The 27,771-nt window shown below is 43.5% G+C and overlaps 1 protein-coding gene across 12 annotated transcripts in view; it reads left to right on the forward strand.

Annotated features, from left to right (window-relative positions):
- Window positions 1–27,771, forward strand: part of NRXN3 (neurexin 3) — a 334,121-nt gene that overhangs the window by 265,209 nt on the left and 41,141 nt on the right. For 10 of the 12 annotated variants that reach the window (XM_075192094.1, XM_075192097.1, XM_075192091.1 and 7 more), the window contains 2 exons: window positions 4,616–4,787; window positions 13,766–14,073. In XM_075192094.1, the coding sequence (XP_075048195.1) occupies window positions 4,616–4,787; window positions 13,766–14,073 (480 nt within the window). Of the gene's footprint in view, window positions 1–4,615; window positions 4,788–10,429; window positions 10,508–12,436; window positions 12,518–13,765; window positions 14,074–27,771 lie in introns of all 12 variants that reach the window. The other 2 variants (XM_075192090.1, XM_075192102.1) reach the window with 1 other exon arrangement.

The following is a 27,771-nucleotide window of genomic DNA, read 5'->3' on the forward strand; positions in this document are numbered from 1 at the left end:
CAATAACACCGGTATATACTGACCAGTATGATCCCTGGCAGTATGACAATAACACCGATATATACTGACCAGTATGATCCCTGGAGGTATGACAATAACACCGGTATATACTGACCAGTATGATCCCTGGTAGTATGACCATAACGCTGGTATATACTGACCAGTATGATCCCTGGAGGTATGACAATAACACCGGTATATACTGACCAGTATGATCCCTGGAGGTATGACCATAACGCTGGTATATACTGACCAGTATGATCCCTGGAGGTATGACAATAACACCGGTATATACTGACCAGTATGATCCCTGGAGGTATGACAATAACACCGATATATACTGACCAGTATGATCCCTGGAGGTATGACAATAACACCGGTATATACTGACCAGTATGATCCCTGGAGGTATGACAATAACACCGGTATATACTGACCAGTATGATCCCTGGTAGTATGACAATAACACCGGTATATACTGACCAGTATGATCCCTGGAGGTATGACAATAACACCGGTATATACTGACCAGTATGATCCCTGGAGGTATGACAATAACACCGATATATACTGACCAGTATGATCCCTGGTAGTATGACAATAACACTGGTATATACTGACCAGTATGATCCCTGGCAGTATGACAATAACACTGGTATATACTGACCAGTATGATCCCTGGCAGTATGACAATAACACTGGTATATACTGACCAGTATGATCCCTGGAGGTATGACAATAACACCGGTATATACTGACCAGTATGATCCCTGGAGGTATGACAATAACACCGGTATATACTGACCAGTATGACAATAACACCGGTATATAGTGGCCATCTATACTATATATCTGCAGTCAGATATATATTGTTTTGAGGTAGGGTGTGCATCCTAGTGTGCACAGTTCTCCTGTGGGACATAGGTATAGGGAGAAGGCTGATCTGTGACCTTACAATTACTAGGGTAGCTCTGACAATTGTTCAGCTCTGTGGGTTTAGACTAGTGCGTGGGAAGCGTCCCCCTTCTTGGGTGTGTAACTCTTAAGGATTGAAATCTGATACAGTAAGAGGTGACCCCACAGCAGGTGCCGCCAGGTCAATGTTTTGTGTGTTCTCTGCTGAGTTAGCACAAACGAGAATTAACTCATATGGGCAGAGACATTCAATCCCTCATTAGGTCAACTCTGTATCCAGGAACTGTATATATACATACTGTATATTACATATACTGTTTATATGTCAGATAAGCACCTTGCATACTGCTGGGTTTTTTTCTTATCGGGGATCATCAGTGCAAGGTTTGGATCATTTGCTATTACATTGTAGGATTTGTAGACCAAATAATTGGTTGCGTTAAAAGGGCACAACACCTAAAGTTCACATCTTGAAACTGCCCCTATCTAACCCCCCGGTCCCTCTTTTCCTTCCTAATTATGTCTAATTTAGAGGTGAATAATCTACTGATGAACTGTCTGTCTGACATCTCTATTTATAAGTCATTCACACTGAACATGAAGGGGTGGTATTAAGCTCCCATGGTAAAACAGATGTGGAGGAAAGAATGAATTTAGGAACTATTCAGTATGAACCAGCAGAATGTCTTAGAATATATTTCTAAATACTGATGCGCTTTTTCCTCTCTTTTTTTTTGGTGCATTTGCTGTTTGACTGGGATTTGTGTTCCTGATGTATAAAGTGTTCTACGTCTGCTACCTCTTTAATCATGGAGGATCACAAACAGGGTCCCGAGTAGCTGGAACTTATTGGGGTTTTGTGTGACTGGTGTGAGGTTTGTTTTTGCTGGGGGTGAGCAGGTTGCATTCTCCATGGGGTAAATCCCGATGATAACAGGTCTGTAATATTTCTGCCTGTGGGGATAGTAAACATGAGAAATGAGAGTTATCAATGTGTGGATGCCTTCAGGCTTCCAGGGGTTATCCACTCATAACCTGTCAATACTACACGGGGCTATTTGTCAACTGGATCCAGAGGCAGCAGAGAATTAATCACCCAGACGTTGCTATTGACTTGTGGTGTCCATCTCTGGGAATATATACGTGGTGACTTTACAAAGTCCGGGTGTGAATGTGGCCAGTTACCATAACCGCATCAGATACCCATACCTGCTATATCTGCCCTCCCTAGCTATCAGATTGCTGCTATCTATGGTGGCCCTACGCAGCACGGGGCTCCAGAGTGATTTCCTGTGTTGCAGTCAAGGTACAAATTGAAATTGATTAACCCAAAAGTGCCTAATTACAGACAGATCCATCATGATCTTCTGACAGGCTTTCTGTAATGACTGCTCGGCACTAGGGTCCTGCCAAAGACGGTGTTTAATGAGGAATGGATTCCTGCCAGACACTGTGCAAGGTCTGAGGATTGATTGAGATGCAATGAGGGGCTCAGCAGTTTTTCATACATGGACTGTAGCCCACTCTGCATAAAACAAGATGGAGTCTGCAGACTGTATCTTCCTTGATTATAGTTAATGTTTGTCCTTTTCCATGAAATATACAGACAGAACCAGTATATCTGCAGTTTTACCATGAGCATTACTTATTAACACTCTCATCTTAGGGACGTAAATTCACCAACTAATGTGTTCGCATTGGAGACGTTCTCACTCTATGTTTTGCCAGAAACAATATATAGAAAGTTGTGTCTTTTTCACTGGCTGTGTAACTGTGGGACGATGAGATGCTGGGGATGGTTTACGCAGATGAATGTGCAGGATTCGGCACATAGTCGTCCCTGTCCTTCATCCCATGTTGGAAAGGATTTGTCCTCCTATACAGTGTCTGCGTTGTGCTATATACAGAAATAGCTCTGCGTCCTGGCCTCAGCATGTCTTCTATCACACGGTGCCAGCAGCCTCAATCCAGATCCTGATCCCTGCTGCTTGGAGACGTCTCCCATCCTCTGTCTCTATTCCTTCCACGTTCTGTCTACCCTTATGTCCCCAGTACTCTTGCCCCTGGCCTCTGCTCGTCTAGTTGAACTGCCCTTGTACTCCACAACAGATGGCTAAGAAAGGGCATTAAAAGCCTCTTGCAGGATGCATTCTCCTGAATGACTGACTGATCTTTAGTGTGTGGGAGGCTTGATAGGCGCAGATCACAAGGCTGACAAATTTCAGGTAATCATGTGTAATCCACCTATAATTCCCAAGGTATTTTTTCCTGCTCTTAGGTGCAGAATTGCTTTCAGGCGGAGAGACAAGCGTTACAGGTCCTCGGTGTACACGTCACTCTCTTCTCCGTATCTGCACTCATCTTCTAGCCTTCACTTATTTACAGAACTGGCAATAGCATGGGGATCACGGCAGTCCTGTTTATTAAATAATTAAATCAGGCAGGTCAGGTGATCAAATCCGCAACCAGGTGACATAGCTGAGCACAGTACTGAGATGCTGGATTGAAGACTGTGGCAATAAGGTGCTGAATAGAATGTGGATATGGACATTATATAAGGTAAATGATGTGCACCAGTAGTGAGCATGTGTGAGAGGATGAATATCTCCGGAGATAGCCAGCAACCTCACAGGATAGTCAATTTTGTTTTGTGTAGAGCTGTAGAACAGTGGTTTATGTGGGAGAACGTACAATGTTCGGCCGCACCATAGAGACATCATGGCGGGATTTCATGCGCCTTGCACTGTGACAGTCTCTCTCGGTCATATTCTCGCTGCTGGAGCCCAACCGGATTTCACCAACACCTGGCTGCTCTTGATAAAAATATAACCCATCTCCTCATAAACTTCAGACAAGGGGGTGAGGGATTTGTTGGCCTGAGGAGGAAAGGGGGTCAAGGTGAGAGCTTGCAAGGGGCATAAGTGATGTGGGAAAAGTGACCAGGTAGACAGGAAGGGAGATATGTGACAGTATAGCTGTGGATATACATGTACCAGTGATCTCAAGAGACTCTGCTGAGGATCCGACACAAAGCGCTCAAATCTTCCTCTTTATTTTGATAGGTCAGCTTAGAAGCAGGGTCATATTTGCATTTATGTGATCTATGGTGTTGTCTGCCTTTTGTTCACTGCATCCCAGATGTCTTCTGAATCTTATCTGCGAGTGTTGTTAGATTGGTCCCTGAGCAGCAGTAACCAGCACAGCCGCTGAGGATGGATCCGTAACATTTATGCTCAATTGGAATGGAATATATTCCAGGTTCTTAGTATGTGAGATTGGGTCTCGGCAGAGGGACTCGTTATCCTTTATTAGAAAGGTTAAACAGCTACACAATAATGGGAGCTGTGAAAGGGGTACAAAGGGTAACTACAGGTTCCTCTGTCAGGGTTCCCAAAACATTCTTATCCCCAGCTCTGGAAACAACTTTGTTTTGTTATTAATCTTTTATATCAATAACATTTATATAATATTTAATGGCTGTGAAAACATCAGTTCTCCATCATTCCTGTAAGAAATCGGCAATGTCCCGAGTATAACCTGCTAAGGAGTATTGTGACCGTAGTGATGACCTGTATATGTTCCTGTATGTTGCCAGCTTCTGGGATTAAAGTAACAGGGTCAGGAATGGGGGAATTCATGCTGCTGTTTTGTATTATTCATTTTTTTTCTTTTTTTGTTTGTCTTAAATTTTTCTGCACAGGAGCAGGGCAAAGTTGGCGTGAAATTTAATATTGGGTTAATGGACATCTCCATCCGGGAAGACAGTACCCCAGTTAATGATGGTAAATACCACGTGGTGAAGTACACCCGAAATGGTGGAAATGCAACTTTACAAGTGGACAACTGGCCAGTCAACGAGTATTACCCAGGAGGTAACTACACTACATCAGTGTTTCCCATAACTCTGCCTAATGGAGTGATATGTGATGAGTTACTGAGCAGTGTGAGTAAAACCTGGACAATGTCATATCTCGTTTTTCTCTGCCAGCAGTGGAAAGATTTCCGCAGGTTAGATTGTAGTCGTGGCACAGTGAGATCGGGGGGATCTCGCCACACAACGGACCGCATTCTCAGGAGCGGAGTAGGGGAGGGGGGAGGTATTTGTTTTAGCAAAGTTATATCTTTAGTCTCAAAAATGGTGGCTTCAAAACATGTTTTTCCTTTCTAATACAACAATAATCCAACAATGTTTTGATGCTAAATATTCAGTGACTTTTTATATGGAGATGAATGACTTCAGGAATTGTCTCAAAACATAGCAAATAATTGAGATATTATATGGTGCTGTCACTGCATTCACCATTCTCTTATATCTGGCAGCAAAGTTGGTAGATTTAAGCTTAATGAGGAATCCATTTCCCCAGTAGACCCTCAATGAATTATAAATTCGGTGGAAGCAGGAATTATACAGTTGTTTGTCACATTATCTAATGAGCTGCTGTGAAGTATGAGTACTCTTATTGGTGCGTACCACCACCTGGTGGGAAGGTATCTGCCATAATTTCCAATATAAGAATGATTTGTCCCAGCAATTATTTTACCATAAAGGGCAGTGTGTCATCTCCAAATATGCAGGCAATGGATTATGTACTTATCAAATTTGTGTGTCCTTAGCATTGACATTTATTAAGTCAAGATCCCTAGATTGTGAAACTAGACTGTTAGAAATCATAGTGATCTGACCAGTCTGAAAGTGGGAAATGACTCCCAAATTGTTGAATAATCTCAATACCTGATGGTTTTCAGTGATATTCACTCTTCTGTTAGGCTGGATCAGATTTGTAACAGACAGCCTGATGGGTGAGAAGTGCAGTCTCAGGTGACAGAGCTCTTTGGCCTCCATCTCTTCAGCTGTTGTTGAATCGGTAAAGCATCTGGTGGCTCAGAAGGTTGTCGGAGTCTGTTCTGCGGTGTTCTGGGTAGAGTTAGTTTAATATGGAGTCACCTAAATCATCAGAAAAATTGGGTGAATATCTTCTAAATGAGCCAGATCCTGGAGAGAGGGTGGCAGAGTTCTGTAAAAAGCTCCCATTTAAATACAACGATGGGCACTTTCCATGCAGTTCAGACCAGTGACTGTCCCGAAGTCCTCTCACTCTCATCATTATTATTATTATCATTTATTTGTTAGGCGCCACAAGGTGTCCGCAGCGCCGTACATAGTACAAACAGTAAACCATACAGGGTTAAGCAGTACAGAACAGTAAACACAAAGTACCAGTGCTTCAGAAACTCCGGGACAGACAAATGGAGTAAGGACGGAGCAGAAGAACAGGTGGGGAGACACGAGGGAAGTGCGCTGCTCATACGAGCTTACATCCTAAGGGAGGGTGGACGAAACAGACACGAGAGGGAGCGGTGATACCAGGGGAGACAGGGGAAGAGCGAGCAGAGTAGGTGAGGGGTTAGGTGGATGATTGGTAGGCTTTAAGGAACAGGTGAGTTTTAAGTGCTCGTTTGAAGGAGCACAGCTTGGGAGCGAGACGGATGGAGCGAGGGAGGTCATTCCAGTGTAGGGGGGCAGCTCGGGAGAAGTCTTGGATTCTGGAGTGGGAAGTGGTAATGAGAGTGGAAGAGAGGCGACGGTCAGTGGCAGAGCGCAGGGATCGGGCAGGAGTGTGAATGGTGAGGGGGTCGGAGATGTAAGGGGAAATAGACTGGGAGAGAGCTTTGTAAGTGGTGGTAAGGAGTTTGAAGAGGATTCTGTAGGGGATGGGGAGCCAGTGTAGGGCAAGGCAGAGAGGGGAAGCAGAGGAGGAGCGGCGTGAGAGAAAGATGAGTCTAGCAGCTGCATTGAGTACAGAGCGGAGGGGGGCGAGATGAGAGAGGGGGAGGCCAGTGAGGAGAAGGTTGCAGTAGTCGAGGCGGGAGATGATGAGTGCATGGATGATGGTTTTGGTGGCGTCTTGTGAGAGGAAGGGTCGGATGCGGGCTATGTTGCAAAGTTGGAGTCTACAGGCTTGGGCAAGGGATTGGACATGGGGGGCAAAAGAGAGAGAGGAGTCAAGGGTGACACCCAGGCAACGGAGTTGGGTAACAGAGGAGATGGTGGTGTTGTTAACAACGATAGAGAGGTTGTGGTGGGAGGGGAGTTTGGGGGGAGGAAAGACAATGAATTCAGTTTTGGAGATGTTAATTTTGAGAAAGCGGGAGGACATCCAGGAGGAGATGGCAGTGAGGCAGTCAGATACGCGAGAGATAAGGGAGGAAGAGAGATCAGGAGAAGAGATGTAGAGTTGAATGTCGTCAGCATACAGGTGATACTGAAGACCAAAGGAGGAGATGAGCGCACCAAGGGAGGAAGTGTATAGCGAAAAGAGTAAAGGGCCGAGGACAGAGCCCTGGGGGACGCCTACTGGGAGTGGGGAGGGGGTGGAGGAAGAGCCAGACATGGAGACAAAGAAGGTGCGGTTAGCGAGGTAGGAGCAGAACCAGGCATGGACGGAACCGGAGAGGCCAAGAGAGCGAAGAGTTTGCAGAAGGAGGGGATGGTCCACAGTGTCAAAGGCCGCGGAGAGGTCAAGGAGGATGAGTAAGGAGAAGTGACCCTTAGATTTGGCTGAAAGGAGGTTGTTGGTAACTTTGGCCAGGGCAGTTTCAGTGGAGTGGAGGGAACGGTATCCAGATTGGAGAGGGTCAAGGAGGGAATTGTCCGAGAGATATCTGGTGAGGCGACAGCAGACTATCCGCTCAAGTAGTTTGGAGGCGTAGGGGAGAAGTGAGATGGGGCGGTAGTTGGCGACAGAGGTGGGGATAACATCATTAATCTAAGTCTTTAAATGGCGGGTAATTCCGCTCATATGCAGAAATAAAAAGCTGCGCATGCGGTTTCCACAGTTTGTTGATGACCTCTGCCGCAATAGACCATTAAAGATCTATTTGTTTACATATATAAGGACAGAGTAGATTATAAGCACATATTCCCTATCTTGCCAAACTCCCTTCATTTACAATAAGTACGGGATAAACTCACAGCACTTACGGCACAGTACATCACAACTCCATCTCATTACTGCCATCGTTTCCTGATCTCACGGATCATTGTCTTCTTGCCTGTGATCTGACAAGCTGCATACAATTACCACTATCAAAGAGCCTCTTTTCCCCTCTCTGTAAAAGCTTCTGGAAGCTGATAAGCTTTACAGGGCAGACTGTGAACTTCTGAGTAATCCAGAGATTAAACACTGCCACCAAGAGAGCAGGAAAAGATCGCACTTCCTTCTGCTAGACTGCGAGTATGGATCTCCCGGGACAGATGGAGTCATTTGTGGAGCATTTACAGAGAACATACACAGAGCAGAGAGGAATCTGAAAGATGGATCTGCGGAGGGTCCCAGACTCTATTAGCCTGTAACTATGTTAGGGAGATGAGATATATCCTGATGTCTGTATATTAGGAGGGGGAGAGACAGACAAGACAGAGGGGCAAGGTTTGTGTATTGGTGTGAGTCAGAGGAGTGAGGTTTGTGTATTGGTGTGAGTTAGAGGAGTGAGGTTTGTGTATTGGAGATGGATGTGAGGGGTCTGTGTATTAGGAGGAGATGTAGAAGGGAGGTTTGTGTGTCCTGATGTATTGGGGAACAGTCTGATTATTTGGATGATAGTTCACAGAAGGATAGAAATTTTAGCTGCTCATTCCCACATAAAGCCACAGGGGCAACGGGAAGGATGGGACCACCTGCACAGCACATTGAAAACCCAGCGGAATCTATCATAATTGTCATAATTTGCTGTGAATCAATTCAAGCTCTGAACAAAGCAGCAGATGGATGTCAGTGGGCCCTGAGACTTGCACTCAGTCGTGCTGGGAAAGCGGCAGAGGATTCCTGATGAATCTTTGTCCTTACGCTATTGACGCTAAATAGTCCTGGTGTTCTGTCATGTGCACCAGAATGTAGTTGTTCCCTCAGTGTTCAGCTATTTGCAGAGTCTCACCTGTGTTGTGTAACACCAGCTGTCACAGACACAGCGAACAATGTGTAACACTATCTGTATAGGTCACAATTAGCTGCCTATGTATGGCTCTAAATTATTATATCACAGCTTCCCAGTCGCTCCAACACTTATGCGATAAAACATTTATTGCTCCTGTTGTGTGAGCTGGGATATGAGAGTATAAAATGTGGTTATAACAATAATAGTACTTAACTATTTGAACTAAGATTCCGTCCACATTACCAGTTTGCACATGGCCAATATACTGCTGAGAATGGAACCAACCTGGCTGTACTGAAACTCTACAGGGAGACACTGGTTCCCCCAGTACAATTACCGATCACCTAGAGTAGGGATTTGTTTGCACACATACACTCGTTCTCACTTAACCTTTCTTTGTGTATTTCCTCAAGACCAGCATGGACTTGTAAAAAAGAGTTGCTTCCATTAGATCAGGATGTCTTTGGTCCAGACACTTTCCAGGGTGAATCTGAGCCTTCCCCCAGGAGACTGACGCTGGGCTTTTAGTTGCTTCTCTTGTAAGTGACTTTGACAGTGAGTTGCATCCTTCTGTCACAGCATCAGTTTCTGGTAATTCCGGTGGGAGGGAAGCAGCAGTCCACTCGCCTCCGCCTACTCCTCAAGCCACTTGCAAACAATTACCCCTGTCTTTTTCTGGTCTGGGAAGGGTATTGAAGAGACCCCTGGGGATTTTAACTGATTGGGTGAATTAATACTAGTTTCTTAAATTAAATGACCTGATTAAGGGGACAAGCACAGTTACTATAGTGTTTTTTTTAGCTAAAGATAGAAAAAAATAGCAGAAATGGTTAATCTGCTGTGTTCCTGCTACTCTGAATAAATATTAAATTTTTTCACCATGAATAATTATTGTAACTGTGTCATTGTAAATCCACAAAGGAAAACGTTTTAAGTCCGTAGTTACAAAATACAATCTCTCCTTGTAACTCTGCAAAGGTTTAGAACACTGGACTAACCAGGGGTGAGACTGAGGTATTCTATATTCTTAGTGCTGCCTACATCAAGGTGAGGTGGCAGCAGTTATCTAATATATTAATTGTGTAGTGACCAAATCTATTTATTTTCCATACAGTTTGTAATTTGGTTGTTTACCAGATCAGTAGGAAATCTGGTTACACATTAGGTGGTGGAATGGCACCATTTCAGTTGATCGATGGTTGTACTGAATGGCCAGATTACAATACAAACCTGCACCTGTTCTTTGCCTATTTTGATGATCATTCATCCTGGTTTTCTGCCAAACCTGCTTAGATATAATACTATAGGATTGGATGCCATGGCAGTTGTTTAGGAGTCCACATACAATGCAACGGTTGGTAATTCGACCAAAGTCACAAAGCAAAATGGAATCATGTATGATTAGCTTCATATGATAAACTATAGACCTAACTGGTCTGAGTTTCTGAGCTATATGAGGTCATAAAAAAAATCAGTTTTTGGGGAGCGGTCTCAACCTTTGACCTCAGGAGCCCACAATCTTCATGAATGTAGGAAATCAGATTCTAACCTATAATAACACTGTCTTTTAAACCTTAAGGGAATACAGAGCTACACCAAAAACCGAAACTGTCCTATAAACTACCCCGGAACCCAGAAGACGGCCAGCAAGACAAAGGTAACTAAAGTGGCTGTGAGCCCTGCATGTTCCTCCTGCTGCATGCTCGTGGAATCCCCCTCTACTCTCCGCAGACACAACAGTTAATGGGACTGTGAAATATGTTATCTATAATAATAAAACTAAAATTTACTGAATTTTCAAAGGGAATATAACGACCACATCTAAGCCATAGTTTAAATGCTGATTAAACGAACATTTATTGAACAATCTTCCAGTAAGATTCTAATGAATAACTATAACTACTCCATAAATCCACTAAACAGGCTCATAATCTATAATTACATTGAGGTAAAATGTGATTTCTTGTGTTTAATTATGAAATATTGAATGCCAAGTTTGCGTAAATAAGGGGCCTCCATGGATTAATCAGAAATCCTGCATGACGAACTTCCAGCCAATTGAAGCCTGTGTGTGCCCTTTAACGTGTAAACCTGGATGATGATCACGTATGTTACGTGGCACATGCATGAGCCCGTCTGCTGTCCATCCCCATTGATCTGCTGATGTTATATGGTGGTTGATGCATGATATCTCAGACAGGCAACATCCTGGATTCTTCATTCATAAACCAGCCGTGCAGACGCAGCATTATCCATCTGTGTTGTGTTGAATTATTTATGTGATTATATTTAGTGTCTCTGAAAAGACGATTACAAGAGGCGCAGGCTAATATGCCACAATGATTTGTGTACTTTTGTAAAGCATCGCAAATTTGTGTGTCCTCTGTCTCTAACGAAGTCCATCTTCTTGCTGACCTGAGCTGTCATATCTTTCTCTACTTAATCTGAGTTCCACATGACAGGATGGATCACACTGATGGTCAGCTGAGGACACGTAGATAAGAGATGTAACAGATGTAACATCGAGAAACTATGGAGTCACTTTTTCTGTCTAATCCCCTAAACAATCATTGTACCTGATAAACCGCTTCTCAGAAAACGCCTTTTCCCCCCGTTTTTCCAAACCACTTTGCATGAGCTTGCAGAGGAAAGACCTGGCACTGGCTTCATATTGTTCCCCGAGTCACTCTTTCTGATTCATTGCCTGTCTGCTTGAATCAGAGTAATACAAGGAAACAATAGTCATCAATCTACTATTAAATATTTCTCTGAACAATGTGAAGTAAGTAGCCAGTTCTAAATCCAGTCTTGTTTCAAATGAGCAATTTTCACAGCAAACCGCCCTCCACATAAGGGTGGTGTATTGCCTGAATGTCACCCCCCCCCCTTCCCCACAAAAATCTTCTGTAGGTCTCTGCTGTCAGTACTCACTGATGGGGCCCTCCTCCCACAATACTTTGCTATAGTCAGAAATGGCTGCCAGAGCAGGATTGTATATATAGTTCTGGAAAGTGTTCTCACCCTGTTTTCTTTTTCAATAATTGGTACGTAGAGGGTCTGGCTAGACGTGGCCGGGTTCCCTGGAGGGCTGTTCTCATGAGCTCTGGTAAAGCAATGTAACAATAATAACCTAGTTATTGCCTTTGCTTATCTTGTGAACATTCTGTATCTCAGCTGTAGCATGTTCTGTACTCTGAAGCCGCCATTTCTCTGCATCGCCTCAATGCCTTGTCCCATGATCCAGCTGTGCAACTGGTGTCAGCGATGGGATGGATCCTGGTGCGGTTACTGCCTCAGGCTATAGGACCCTTTTCTGATGGCCTTAAGCAGTTGCCGTGTTGAGGATCATTTCCTGTCTATACACAGCTGGTACATAGGACACCGTTTCTCATTTAAAGCAGCAATCCCATCTACACTGCATTTGCATTTCTGAGCACCCGTTGCTGACTGAGCCCACTGCATTTTTCCCAAACATCGCCTGTGGTAGGAGGATGGCTGATATTTTTTTCTTTTGTGTGGCTGCTGAGGTTTCTCTGGAAACTGCTGGCAGACATTTGTTATCCATACCGGGGTCCCTGTTTTCCAGGGCTCAGTATCTCAGGAATGGAAGATGGCACAAGACTTCTGAATCCTGAGTTCAAGAGAGTGGGAACTGGCGTTGCAAAAGGTACCAATATCATAATTAATTCGCAGGGTGAAAAGTTGGCGCTTGCTGCTTTAAAATCCCAACTATTGAAGCTGGCTAATAGCAGTGACCTGTATATCTAAGGGAGCTGTGCCCACAATTAAGAAAGTTGAGTGTTTTCCACAGTTATAATACCATTTTATAAATACAAAGTCTTTCAAGCCAAATGGCTGCAGACTCTTAATGATCGCTGCACAATGTTTTTGGGTAATAAATCCTGTTGTAGGAGGATAGTAAACTAAAGACTCCACGTTACGGCTCTAGTGCCTCGTGGCTCACACTGAGGTTTCCGTTTCTCTAATTAACGGTCTGCCATTCCTTCTGCCTCCCAGTCTGGCATAAACTAAAAGTCCTAGCTCAGTCTTTTACAGATAATGCATTTCCTTATTACAGGATGACCCCCTCTTTGTGTGTTGTTCTATTATTTGACTCTTTTTATCAGAGCCTCTCTCCTAATCCCGTGCTTTATCTTACTATTTTTACGTCTTTCCTTCCTCTGTTATTACCATTTATTTCTAAAGTGCCAAATGACTTCACATTAAAGCAGGAGGGAGAAGCGGAATAATAACAGTCCTCGGATCTATTGAGGTGCCAGGGACACTGAGGTCAATGGGAGATATTGATCGGTGTCTGTGCGATGCACGATCTGTTAATGAATCTTGGCTTAACTGTTATCAAGCATACAGACACTGGGACAGAGTAAATGGCTTCTAGACACTTCCTAAAGCAAGGTGTACTAATGTCAGTGACATGATTAAAGGAAGTCAATACCTCAAGGGACTGTAGTGAACTGACTGTATGTCCATTGTTAGAGTAAAGTGGCCGAGTGTCAGTCTCATAACTGATGAGTCATATTGGCTTTCATGAAATTTTACCTACAAAATCCGAATAAAATTTTCTAAAATGTGATTGCCTTTTTCAAAACATTTTTAAAGGGGAACAATGATTTTGTTTAAACAGGAAGAGTAGTGTTACTTCCATTCTGTCTAATGTACAGGAGCCGATTCTCCTGGTTTCTCTCTCTCTACAGTGAGGTCCAGATAAGTAGATGACCAATCGGTCATCATGAAGTAATGAGATTACTGTGTTTTGGATGTCACACATTTGTTATTATATTAAGCCTAGTAGCAGATTTTCTCATTTCAGATGATGCATCCACAGTTGGGAGTTTGTGGGTGTGGATAGAACACTCATGTGATGTTACCTGTTTTCTCTACTGTGTCACTGTAGGACGACCGCTGACTATCTTCAATACCCAGGCACAGATAGCCATTGGTGGAAAGGACAGGGGGAGGCCGTTCCAAGGGCAGCTTTCTGGTATCTACTATAACGGACTTAAGGTTCTGAACATGGCAGCAGAGCACAACCCCCACGTCAACATCAGTGGGAGCGTGAGGCTGGTGGGAGAGGTTCCTTCTATCCTTGGGACAACGCCAACCACTTCCATGCCTCCTGAATTGTCCACGACCATTATGGAGACCACCACAACCTTAGCCACTACAACGACAAGAAAGAACCGGTCTTCTCCAGGATCCATGGTATGTCGTCACTTTCTGTTCTTTCTGTACATTGTACATTCATTTCTGTAACGCAACCAAAAAAAGGCCAGAACACCTCCATCTACTAAATAACTGTAACTAACTTGGTTTTAAGAAGCCTGGTCTTCTCTGGTCATTGTAGAATTGACTTAGACAACTAAAATATCCATGTTACGGAGCAAACATCACATACAGACAGTGGAAGAAGTCCTTTTGTGGGAGAAAGCGGCCTGTCCGTTCACCAGGATAGTGCTGTCTCCTAATGGATTGCTAGGTTTCATCGTCCCAAGTATTGGTGCAGTCACCATAATGGCTGTGTGCAGATGATTGGTGCTGTATAACTCTGAGCTGACACATGCCCTAATCCTGGATTTCAGGGTTTGCTAGATGTGTTCTGTTAGTACTGTGTAATCCCTCTGAGCAATGTACATAAGTCTGGCCTATCTACACCTCCGTATTCAGCTGTAATACCAGCACAGATACACAGGGAAGGGGGACTTAACTCCAGGACACTGAAGCATTTCATGTAGTTGTTGCATTGGGCTGTTTGATTAGTTATTGGTGTTATAGTCGATGTGGATGACTGAATATGCATCATTCACACACCGTATAGAAAATGACCAAAGTAATGGGTCTCCTTTAAAACTCCTGTTTACTGACAATAAACTGTTTCTTCGTCATATTATAACATCTCTATAAGTACCGAATGTTCTAAAAGTTGGATTTTAAATAATAGCGGTCAGTTATATATTAATAAGACTAATAGGGGGACTGGTGGAGGCTGTGAAAAGATCAGTAAAAGGGAGCAAATTAGGGGAAAGGGAGGGAGAGAGAGAATGTAAGTATTGATTAACAAGTTGTGTATATGAGATTCTGTTTCACACAGAGCTGTTTTTATATCTCTGCATCTATGTGATCACAAGTCTTTGGGAGTGGGGGGCAGTGGCGGGGGGGTTCTGAAGAATGATGACACAAAAGTGCTGTTCACCTACAACATAGATAAGTCAATGGCTTAAGCATAGATGGGGCAACAAATAAACAGCAGCCATGTCACCAGGGGCTCCACCATTGCCTGTATGTCGGATGACTTGTAATATCTACCAACCATCCCTCTTCCCCAATCAGTGTTAAGTCGGTGAAATAAACCACGACGATCTTTGGGTTCCTCCTCATCTCCTGGCCATATGGGCGCTATTAGTATAAAGGCCCATGGGTCACACAATAAAGCTTCGTCTGCAGCATGTGTCTCACTATTGTAGCAGAAGTTTTGGTTCTATCGATCTCCCCAAATGTGGAAATACAGCAACAAAACACAGGTGGGTTTTCCTCTGTAATTCCAGCTGCGCCACGTGCACAGTGATGTTTTTTGTCTTATCAATGCCCTCTAATATCATTCAAACAAAAAAAAGAAATACATTATAATTTGATAAGTGAATCATAATCTGAGCTCAGAGTCTGCGCTGTAGTACAAGAGCTGTGTCTTAGGTGGTTGTATTGCAGGTTTGTTACATTGTATCCGTGTCTTCAGATGGCTGCGGCGGCCTATAGACTGTACGGCACAATATTCTGTAGTGAATTGTGATTTATACTCCTTGTCCCACATTAAACATAAATTAATCAGCGCTGCAGATGTGACCGACTCACAGACTCCATAGGGCGCTCTGGTCCTAGTAAGTTGCTTCTGGTAATGTTCATCTGTATTCATCTCACCATCTTTGGGTATTGAGTGCATATTCATTTTAATTTGGATATTTCTGAGGAAATCTGTTTGAGACCATCTGAAAATTAGACATCAAATCCACATAGAGCTATAAAGTCTATTTTCTAGATGTGTTTTAAAGGCATATATGTACTTCTGTAACGGGGCTGTGCAGATGTGGCATTTTATAAATTGTACATAAAGTGATGTAAGAGAATATTACACCAGCATCACAGTAAATAGAATATAACCCAATGACATATAGAAGACCTGGCCGTTATCTCATCTGATGCATGCTTCTGGCACAGAATTAACAGTTTCACTTGGTACAGAAATATATACTTTTATTTTATCAACAGGTGTATAGCAATACTAATCCATGCCCGCTGGTATTGTTCATGATAAGATCACAATGTTATTAATTTCCAGCCGGGCAGAGAATCACATTGCAGACATTTTTTATTCAGTTGTATGCTGCAGAGCATTGTATCATGGGGGGATGTGCAGTAGGAAGGTGCAGAGCATGGGGTGATGTGCAGAGCATTGTGTCATAGGGTGATGTGTAGAACATTGTGTCATAGGGTGATGTGCAGTAGGACGGTGCAGAGCATTGTGTCATGGGGTGATGTGCAGTAGGACGGTGCAGAGCATTGTGCCTTGGGGCGATGTGCAGTAGGACGGTGCAGAGCATTGTGCCATGGGGTGATGTGTAGAACATTGTGTCATAGGGTGATGTGCAGTAGGACGGTGCAGAGCATTGTGTCATGGGGTGATGTGCAGTAGGACGGTGCAGAGCATTGTGCCTTGGGGCGATGTGCAGTAGGACGGTGCAGAGCATTGTGCCATGGGGTGATGTGTAGAACATTGTCTCATGGGACGATGTGCAGTAGGACGGTGCAGAGCATTGTGTCATGGGGTGATGTGCAGAGCATTGTGCCATGGGGTGATGTTTAGTAAGAAGGCGTAGAACATTGTGTCATGGGGTGATGTGCAGTAGGACGGTGCAGAGCATTGTGCCTTGGGGCGATGTGCAGAGCATTGTGCCATGGGATAATGTGCAGTAGGACGGTGCAGAGCATTGTGTCATGGGGTGATGTGCAGTAGGACGGTGCAGAGCATTGTGTCATGGGGTGATGTGCAGTAGGACGGTGCAGAGCATTGTGCCATGGTTCGATGTGCAGAGCATTGTGCCATGGTTCGATGTGCTCTATAATACAGAAAGCTATATACATCTGGATATAACTTACATTCACAGGGCAACACACCTCAGCTTCAATATTATTACTCTTATTCAATTAAATGTCAGATCCAGCTGAACACACTTTGACAGTCCCTGTCAGTGATCAGTAAAGTTGGCTCAGAGAGGTAGTTGGGCAAGATTAAATAAAACGTCTACGCCAAGAGAGACTCTTCCTCTCAGGTTACTGATGCAGTTAGACAAACCAGTAAGATACGGAACACTGTATCTGTTCTGTGACTGCAGAGTTATGTTGGTGAGTGCTGCTGCACTATAGCTGAGCCCACTCCTCAAGGCCGGGGGATCTGCTCCATGCAGCCATTCTCTCCCGGTCTACATGGCTAGTTTGTCTGAAAGCCAGGACTGTGGGGATTGTGAGCGAGAGGACCCCCAATTACCGATATTGGTGAACAAAAATGTCGGTAATAATAAATGTGCTTTCAGGAGCTTCCACGCCCTGGAGGAGAGTAAGACCATGGGGGATTCCTTACGGTCTAGCTGTGAAGAAATGAGGACAATGGGTATCAGCGAGAGCACTTGCAGAGTTATGTGAGACTAGGGAGGGCTCCCAGGGACATTAGTTGGTTTACGTTACTCTGTGGTGTCAGAAGACCGTATATGGTCACTTAATTGCTGGTATTTCTTTTGTGCATTGAAGTATAATGGTAAAAATACACTACACACTACTCTACACATATACTACACTACACATATACTACACATATACTACACACTACTCTACACATATACTACACTACACATATACTACACATATACTACACACTACTCTACACATATACTACACTACACATATACTACACACTACTCTACACACTACTCTACACATATACTACACACTACTCTACACATATACTACACTAACAGTGAATACGTTTATATTTGGGGCTGCTGGCTGATCCCTCAAAGCTAAATCAATTGCCACAGATCACGTAATCAATTTGGAAAATTACAAAATCAATTGGCTCAACAGATTGTACACTATCAAGACAATGTTTAAATGTTTGTTGTGTCTCAAGATGTGAAATGTAGTAAATGACCGCACGCAAGTTGTAATACACATTGCGTATTCTACAAGGACCCTAGAGACACGAACTGGAGTGCATCCTTCATTACAAATATACGGAAAATTATACTATATACAATTAGTACAGTTATAAAGCCATCTAGTCTCTTTTATATTGCCGTACCGGTTTCCCTTCAATTACAGGCAGGTGCTGAGCTCAGTTGGTCCATATTATACCTATGGTGGAGATGAACGGTGTGATCCAGTGCCTGGCGAATAGTACATTGAGCACAAATTGCGTTTTCTGTGTATATTTGGACTTCCAACATACCAGGTTGGACTGGCCATTTTTACATTATTTTGAAAATATGTGCTGAATAATACAAATGTAATTGTATTATGTGTACCCCCATCCTTAAATATCTTTTGTCCAGGTCTATTTTAAAGCATTCGCTCCCTGAATAATTAGAATGTCGTTTTGGGTGGAGTTCAATATTCTAGAATACAGAACTCTACTTTCTTGGAGCCCATTAGTCCCCCTTACCCTTTGGGTCCACCAAGGGCTCCAACAGTCCAGTAATACAATCTTCTCTTCAGCATACATCACTAGATTATATACCCTTGGGTGACCCACTAGGGTGGAGAATTTCAGAATCTGGACCCCAGGTGAGTAGTATTGTGGCATAACTTCTAGACCTCTAAGACAAAGAATAGTTATTATTGTTGCAACAATTGGTTCAGTATTAGGCCTTATAATGACCTTGTAAATGGCCTATGTAAGCTGTCCATGTTTCCTAAAGACACTGTTGGAAGAGAATAATAATTTGCAGTTTTGTCTACATATCCCTATTAAATTGACATGGTATATTAAATGTATCTAGGTAAATATGGGGATATACACATAGCTGTGGTCATAACAGCGAATTACACATTAAATGGGATTCAACTGGGGAGACTTGAGACGGGAAAGGACCTATGGATATTAGTCATCATAAAGCCGAGTAACAATGCACATCGGGATGTATACAAAGGAGGATTATAGCTTGTGATACAAACATTAGACCACAGCTCTAATATGGGGCACTGTACTGTAATAAGGGCATGGGAGAACTAGTGTTCAGAGACAGGCAACCTCATTCATAAAGAGAAGGGTAGAAAAACTAGTTTTGTTTGCTGCTGGGAAAAGCCCTGCTGAGGTGGCCTAGATAATATGTATAAATATATATAAGGTCAATACAAAGATTTGTCTATCTACCAAGTATCATAAAGAGAACAAGGGGTCATCAGCTGTGAATAGAAGGATGATGGTTTAACAAGCCGCATGGGAAGGGTTCTTTACTGCAAGGGTAGTAAAGTTGTGGGATTTCTTATTACAGAAGGTGGCGAGGAAAGGTTACTAACATAATTTAACGTATTTGATGCATCTTCCATTAAATAGTAGATGACATGATGGGGGTGACTGACCCAGGAACGTTAACATACAACTAGATTGCCATAGACATATTTTACTAATAATGATGTAAATTGTCTAAAAGTAAGCAGAGTTTTCTGTGGAATTCTTCGTTAAGAAATACCGTCTTTATCAATATATTTGTAGATTTAATGGTTAGAGATTTATGGGAATATTTTGTTGGTGAATATTTGGGACTTAGCTCCTCTCTGTGACCATCCCTCTATCTGGATGGAGGACTCTCCCTCTGCGACAGTTGATTTAATGAGCTCTTGTAAGGCCGGTTTCTATAGTCATGGCCTGTGTCTCGCGCCAACAAACAATCTCAGCTCAGAGATATTAAAGCTATAATTCCTGGCTTCATCCTCCTCGCTGAAGAGCAGATAATAGCCAACATGACGAGCTCGGGATGCCGGCCTCACTCTGTGTAGTGTCTCGTGCTCTACCCAGCTGGTAAGAGATGGGTTAACAGGACTAGAATTGGAGACCGTTAATATAAATGTGTAATTATGTTGCAGTTTAGAATACTTGTATTGGTGTTAGAGAAATGGGAATACATTGTGGGGAAACATATGCTTACCTGTAATGTGTTTAGCATTTGGCTACTGGTAATGGGGGACAGTCTAAGTCCTCCTCCTATATCAGGGTCGAGGGCACAAAGTGTATTTCAGAATCTTCAGACCCCGAGTTTCCCCCTTGTGTTACATGGTGGAGCGAGTAATAGAATGTGAAGGTGAGAGTCCTGGAATGGAGCCTAATCATCTTAATTACAGGCTTGTCTCAGGCAACATCACAAACACGAGAATAATAACCAGGACACAGGTCAAGAACAGATTCAATTGCTTCTCCGCACTAGCTCATCACTCCAAGATAAATGGTGCTCTACATCCACCCAGATTTATATTCTTACTAATTGGTGTCAAGGTCTACTTAAAACAAATGAAAACAAAAAGACACCCCCCCCCCCCCCCCCCCCCCGCGCCCCAAATAGACCTTAGTATGTTTGTGTCTTTTTCATTTTATATTCTTTTCTTTTTTACAGCTACCTGCACAATTAACAAGTAATGAAATAAACGTGTGATAGAGAAACCCTTTAAATTATATTGTGGATCAATAGATACTTCTTTTGGTAGTGACTAACGCTTGTGTTTGTAGCTGAGACTTCCTCAAATGGATTTTAGGTTTGAATGGAGTCACCGATCATTTTCCCAATTCAGGTTAGAGTTTGTGGTGTCCAGAAGCCCTAGATATGTCTGTACCACTTATTTCCTCTGTGTTATGCTCATGCTGGGAATAACTGGCTCTGCAGTCCTCTGACTGCATCCTGTACTCTGCTGGGGATAACTGGCTCTGCAGTCCTCTGACTGCATCCTGTACTCTGCTGGGGATAACTGGCTCTGCAGTCCTCTGACTGCATCCTGTACTCTGCTGGGGATAACTGGCTCTGCAGTCCTCTGACTGCATCCTTTACTCTGCTGGGGATAACTGGCTCTGCAGTCCTCAGCCTGCATACTGTACTCTGCTGGGGATAACTGGCTCTGCAGTCCTCTGACTGCATCCTGTACTCTGCTGGGGATAACTGGCTCTGCAGTCCTCAGCCTGCATACTGTGCTCTGCTGGGGATAACTGGCTCTGCAGTCCTCAGCCTGCATACTGTGCTCTGCTGGGGATAACTGGCTCTACAGTCCTCTGACTGCATACTGTGCTCTGCTGGGGAAACCTGGCTCTGCAGTCCTCTGACTGCATCCTGTACTCTGCTGGGGATAACTGGCTCTGCAGTCCTCTGACTGCATTCTGTACTCTGCTGGGGATAACTGGCTCTGCAGTCCTCTGACTGCATCCTGTACTCAGCTGGGGATAACTGGCTCTGCAGTCCTCTGACTGCATCCTGTACTCTGCTGGGGATAACTGGCTCTGCAGTCCTCTGACTGCATCCTGTTTTCTGCTGGGGATAACTGGCTCTGCAGTCCTCTGACTGCATCCTGTTTTCTGCTGGGGATAACTGGCTCTGCAGTCCTCTGACTGCATCCTGTACTCTGCTGGGGATAACTGGCTCTGCTGTCCTCTGACTGCATCCTGTACTCTGCTGGGGATAACTGGCTCTGCAGTCCTCAGTCTGCATACTGTGCTCTGCTGGGGATAACTGGCTCTGCAGTCCTCTGACTGCATACTGTGCTCTGCTGGGGAAACCTGGCTCTGCAGTCCTCTGACTGCATCCTGTACTCTGCTGGGGATAACTGGCTCTGCAGTCCTCTGACTGCATTCTGTACTCTGCTGGGGATAACTGGCTCTGCAGTCCTCTGACTGCATTCTGTACTCTGCTGGGGATAACTGGCTCTGCTGTCCTCTGACTGCATCCTGTACTCTGCTGGGGATAACTGGCTCTGCAGTCCTCTGACTGCATTCTGTACTCTGCTGGGGATAACTGGCTCTGCAGTCCTCTGACTGCATCCTGTACTCTGCTGGGGATAACTGGCTCTGCAGTCCTCTGACTGCATCCTGTACTCTGCTAGGGATAACTGGCTCTGCAGTCCTCTGCCTGCATCCTGTACTCTGCTGGGGATAACTGGCTCTGCAGTCCTCTGACTGCATCCTGTACTCTGCTGGGGATAACTGGCTCTGCTGTCCTCTGACTGCATTCTGTACTCTGCTGGGGATAACTGGCTCTGCAGTCCTCTGACTGCATCCTGTACTCTGCTAGGGATAACTGGCTCTGCAGTCCTCTGCCTGCATCCTGCTCACTGTACTCTGCTGGGGATAACTTTTGTTTCTTGTGCTCCTTTGCTATAGTAACAGAAACAATCCTGAATGTTGTACCCCTGAAATCTGGCAAAATGATAGTGCCTAATTAATGGTTTTGTTTATTAAATAGAAATATTGGTGTAATTTGTACACAATATTTAGACACCCGTGGAGTAACATTATGTGGGTCATATGTTAAAGGTAAGAAGTGATCACCACAGGGGAACATATTGTTTTCTTTATTTGGTTTATAAGAGCAGAGTATTGGATCTTTTATTGTACAGTTGCTGTGAGACCGTTTATATAAATGTGCCTCTGAGGTGAAGATGAGTATATGTGGTCCAGATATCAGATGCAGACAGAGAGATGGACAGATACTAGCCTCCAGCGATCTGTGACTCTCCAGCCTCTGCTCTGATTATTTATTGTGTATAACATATAGTCATGTTTAAACATTCATGTGAGGAGGTTATAGCTGCTGTCTCTTGTGTGTGGATAAAATGTTGCACAAGTTGTTTTATTGATGATGGAAGGGAGAGAATAAATCCCACAAAATGTTGTTGCGCAATAGCTATTTCTGCAGCTTGTCAGTCTGTATTATCGCTAGTTCTGCTGGTTGTGGCTATTGCAGATCTAGTGTGTGACGTGACTGCAGTGTGAGACTTGGGTAGTGACACAACAGCGACTCCTTATCAATGCAGCAGAGAGAAACTTGACATTTTATTTTTGTAACATTGGATATAGTAAAACAGTGTATATCAAAGTATATTAAATCACTGCACTAGTTATACATCAAATATAGATATACCACAATCCATAGAATGTTATAAGGTGAATGTTCAAGTATTCATCCATAGCAACACTCGCTGAAAAGATCCAATAGCCAAGTGGTGTTTAAAAGAAACCTTTATATTAGAAAAAGGTAAAAATCAACATTCACATATGTATACAGGACATTCATAGCTATATAATATGTGGTTCTATTGCCCTCTCTCACTGCAAGGGCTAAAAACCTAATCAATCAGGATACAAGAACCTCCATTGCAGCGCGTTCCGACATGTGTGACATTTCGACAATGAATTAGAGTGGTGACTCCCGTTTACGGTTCAATTTGGTTTATTCCTTACAGAGAGAGATAGAAAGCATTCATACCTACATATAGTATTATATATGCTGTGAATTTCTTCTGTAATGTGACTGTTGCTTTTAACTTTCTAATACAAGGGCTTGTTTCAAGGCCCAATCTGTTTACCACAATTGGTTATTAGGACAACATATTATATTTAGAATATATACTGAGAATCTGTGCAAATTACTGTTAGGACACAATACATGTAGGTTGTGGCAGTAATAACAGAATATAGTATGTTGATCCTGGTTATTCTCTGATTGCCAGTATACTGTCAGGAAGGAATTTTTCCCACCTTAAGACAAATTAGACTCTGCTTCATAGGTGGGTTTGCCGTCAGGCAGGAGTGACCACAGCCAATCAATTCCAGAGCGCTGGAGGGGCACCGGGGCTTTTCCCATGCCCAAATGCAGGTGGGACTCCGGGTCTTTTCCGTGTCCAGGTGGGGTGATGGAGCCTTTCCCATGCCCAAGGGCTGAAAGGAACCGGGGCCTTTCCTGTAGAGGTGACTGACTGCTCTGGCTGATACCAGTGATTTAGTCTGCGGCGCCCCATTCTACTAGAGCAGCTCTGCATATATACAGCAGATGACGTTATCGCCTTAGCACCGGGTACACTACAAAGCTCAGCATCTCCTGCCTGCTGTTGTGTGATGGATGTTGAGGAACCTGTGCAGGAGGAGTCCAGTGTGACAAGTGTGATTACAGGAATGTTCTCTGTTGCTGTATAGATCTCCCACTAGGTGATGTAGTGTTGGTGGAGATCTGCATACAATGGTGCTGCCTGACTTGTATCCCTCCGTCACATGATTACACATTCAGCCCATAAAATGGCTGCCTCCACTGTGTAGGTGTTTGGAGGAATTTAATGCAGAAGATTGAGTTGCCGGTTATGTGTCAGTTTCTCCTCCAGTCCGGTGGGGATATGGAGGCTCACACTGGGAAAGACGGACATGTACGGTGCAGTGGTGTCTGTGTTCCGTATCTCCTTTGTTCCCCAGACAGAAGTGGAAAATAGGAGAAATCGAATTAACACCCATGTGGACTTAACCCTGGAAAGTAAGACTTTAAAGTTAAGTCTTCGGGTCTCACAAATGTTGACGTTGCAGCTTTGATAAAGGATCACTTTGAGCTGCTTTGTAGTTCTGATTTTTCCATCCTTCCCTGTCTGTTCCTTGGAAGTCCTAGTGTGTCAGGGGATAAATAATTGCAGGACGCCTTGTAATAACAATACTTCTTATCTTCCTGGGTTCTGGGTAGACGGTGCTTTATTTAATCACAGATCGTGTCAGTGAGATAGACAGATAAAGCGAGGTGTCTGTGTGCGGGAATCTCATCTCTTGTCACCACAGTGAGTCCATCAGATGGAATCTGTCATTTCTCTGTTATCTCTAAGCATAGTACATTGCCTGTCCTCGCCTTTATCACATCTTACCTTTTATAAGCCGAGTACAGGCATAGCAATATCGTACAAAAACCTCTGCAACGGATCCCAGCGCAATAGCCAAAACACCTAGGCAAACTGATGCAAAGGATCCTAGCACCATAGGTAAACTACCACAGCGGATCCCAGCGCCATAGCCAAACCACCACAATGGATCTCAGCACCACGGTGAAACCTCTGCAACGCCAATGCTGCAACAGACCCCAACACCATAGCCAAATATCGCAAGGGATCCCTCCAATAGCACCCTTTATTAAGGACATTGTACTAAAACAAAACATGTTCTAATGAGTTTATTTTGCTGGATAAAACTAGGCTGCTGTCCAAAGTCAGAGTATGAGTTGGTGGAGTCAATCGATTCTATTACTGATGATAATTTGGCCCCTGGTGTATTTTTTTTTGGGGGGGGGGGGGGTGCTGGAATCTCTATGGGTAATTTACAGAGCTGCAAAAATGTATGCCCACCATGCAGATGCCGTCTTGTGATATGTATTTTGGTGTAGTCCTCCTAACTGGAAGAGCCAGGGTGTCCCTAGCTAGGTACAGGACACGTTCTCAATGCTGCACCCCATATTACACTGGCAAAAATAGATTGCATGTTGAAATAAGGTATTTAGACTAGTGTAAAGGGGTCGGTATTGTGGACTTAGGAAGTTAAAACCCCACATCCTACCCTTCTGTTGTAAAACAACTTTTTTTCATTTTAAAGAAGTGGTTGAGGGTAAATGCGCATATTTACAGTAACCGTAGTTCATCTGTATGCAGGCCCATTGCAGAATAACTTACACATTTATAATAATCCCTACTTAATGTAACATAATGCACATGTGTAATGTGAGAGTAGAGAAATAATCGGTTACTATGTGTCACTAGATGCAACAACACAGGGATCTTTAGTGGAAATGTCTGAGGGGTTTTGCTTGATACATCTGGAAGGACAGGGATAGTGGGACTCATTGCTGCATTATTGTACTTGGGATTGGTTTTCTACAGGCGGAACCCCCGTGTCACATGGGTGTCGCAGTGTTCTGCTTTCAAACATCTGTATGACAACTCCCGTCGCTGGGGTCACATCCTAGATTTCCATCATAAGTACTTAATGAGTACTGTTCCCCGCACCCTGTGAGTTATAGCTAATCAGGCCTCCTTTGTGTATTCTCCATAAAAAAGCAAGGAGGATAAAACCTAACGAAGGATTGAATGGTGAGAGAGAGAATTAAAGAAGACATAAGTCAGCGATGGCAGAACACAAATCACCGGCTGACGCAATGACTTTGCCAGACCTAGGAGGTGCAGATTTATCTCTGTTTCAGGAGGGCTGCTGACTGCTTGCAGAGTGCATTAAAATGAGAGATGGCTTCTGCCAGAGTCCAGAACACATTATGAGTCCCTCATAAAGGAGCTAATTCCTCTGATATCCCAGATGCTTAACTCTAACCCGCTGTAAGATATATATTCCATATATTTCTATACTCTCATCAGATGAACTAACTTGCTTCATGAAATGAGATAACGGACCCTTGTGAGGCCACAGCGCCTTTTATCTTGTTTACATATTATGCTATTCTCATGGGGGAATATTGACAACAATATGTGAGATGAAATGTCTTGTTTCGCCGTCGCAATCTCATATCTCTGTGATTGGAGCAAGACGCTTACTGCAGCATTTGAAATGAGAAGATGTGTTCATATAGAGAATGTTCTAGTGCTGTATACAGGGAACGCCAGGCCGACTGTGATTAATGTCTGCTGTAAGACTTGTTTTATTTACAGCTGTCACTGAGGTTTCATCAGTTCCTGTTCTCCTGATAAGTATATTATCTGGGTCTATTGCAGGCTGTACATCACACGTGTCATTTAGATTGTGTGTAGTAACTGCCAGCACAGACTAAACCGCTAGGGCATTGGGGTAATTTAATTATTTCCCACTCCTGGAGGAACAGAAAGCTAATAATCCAATCCAATCCGTGTGATTGTTTACATGGCATAATCTAAGATAACAATTGACATAAAATGATAAATAAGATGTATTTTCCCTTACTAAGTAGGAGAGGGTTGTAGGACGGCCCAGTGTGTTATTGGAGCCGCTGGAGGAACCTCAATGACTCCTTCCAGCGATGAGGTTTTCTTTTTATGCACAATGCCATTTCTCTGCTACATGTTCTTCTGTCGGGATTATGATCCTCAATCACTTACTGTCTATCCTCAGTGTATCTGGTGTAATGTTGTAGAAACCATCACTCATTTGTGCAGATCATAACGACGGACAAAGTAGTTATTAAAGGTTCTCTATAGACCAATGAAGCCCCCTGCAGTGACGGCTTACACCATATGATACATAGGGAATATATGAATGACCTTGATGTTCTGAAAAGGTTTATGTACTAGATGAGGACATAGTAAATCGCATTTCTCTTTCTTAAAAAAGCTCTACCATTCCTTCTTAAAAACGTCACCCGTGAAATCACTGAACCATTTTTTTTAATGATTATCATTCTCCATCAGTAATTTTCTATGTACATCTGTAGTTGTTCTGAGGAACCCGGTGTATGTATGTACTGGGGTCCTACACTAGCGCAAGTAACCTTAAGACAGAGAAACATCTGGAGAGATTAGTGCAGTTTTCCGATACAGCGTGCCAAAGGCTCCAGCTGACAAATCTGATTCTCAAGCAAACATATCCTATGAGGGTCAGGCCTAACACATCGGCTGTACCGTAATGAAAGTCAGACCTTCATGGTTGGAGAGCAGATGTTGTATAAACTGTGAACCCAGGATATTTAAAGTAATATGTTTCTGAAAGTCTGAATATAATGTATAGTTGTAGTAGTACTAGGCAGAAACAACCATTTTAAGGCTAAGTATTAAGACAGCCTAGTAAAACAATTGCAGTTTTACCTGACTGTCACAAATAATAAAAAGAAACCTTTGTGTTACTGCTCGAATGGTTATTCTGACTAGAACACAATGCCA

This window comes from Mixophyes fleayi, chromosome 12 (assembly GCF_038048845.1).
Source record: "Mixophyes fleayi isolate aMixFle1 chromosome 12, aMixFle1.hap1, whole genome shotgun sequence".
In the NCBI taxonomy this organism is placed as follows: Eukaryota; Metazoa; Chordata; class Amphibia; order Anura; family Limnodynastidae; genus Mixophyes; species Mixophyes fleayi.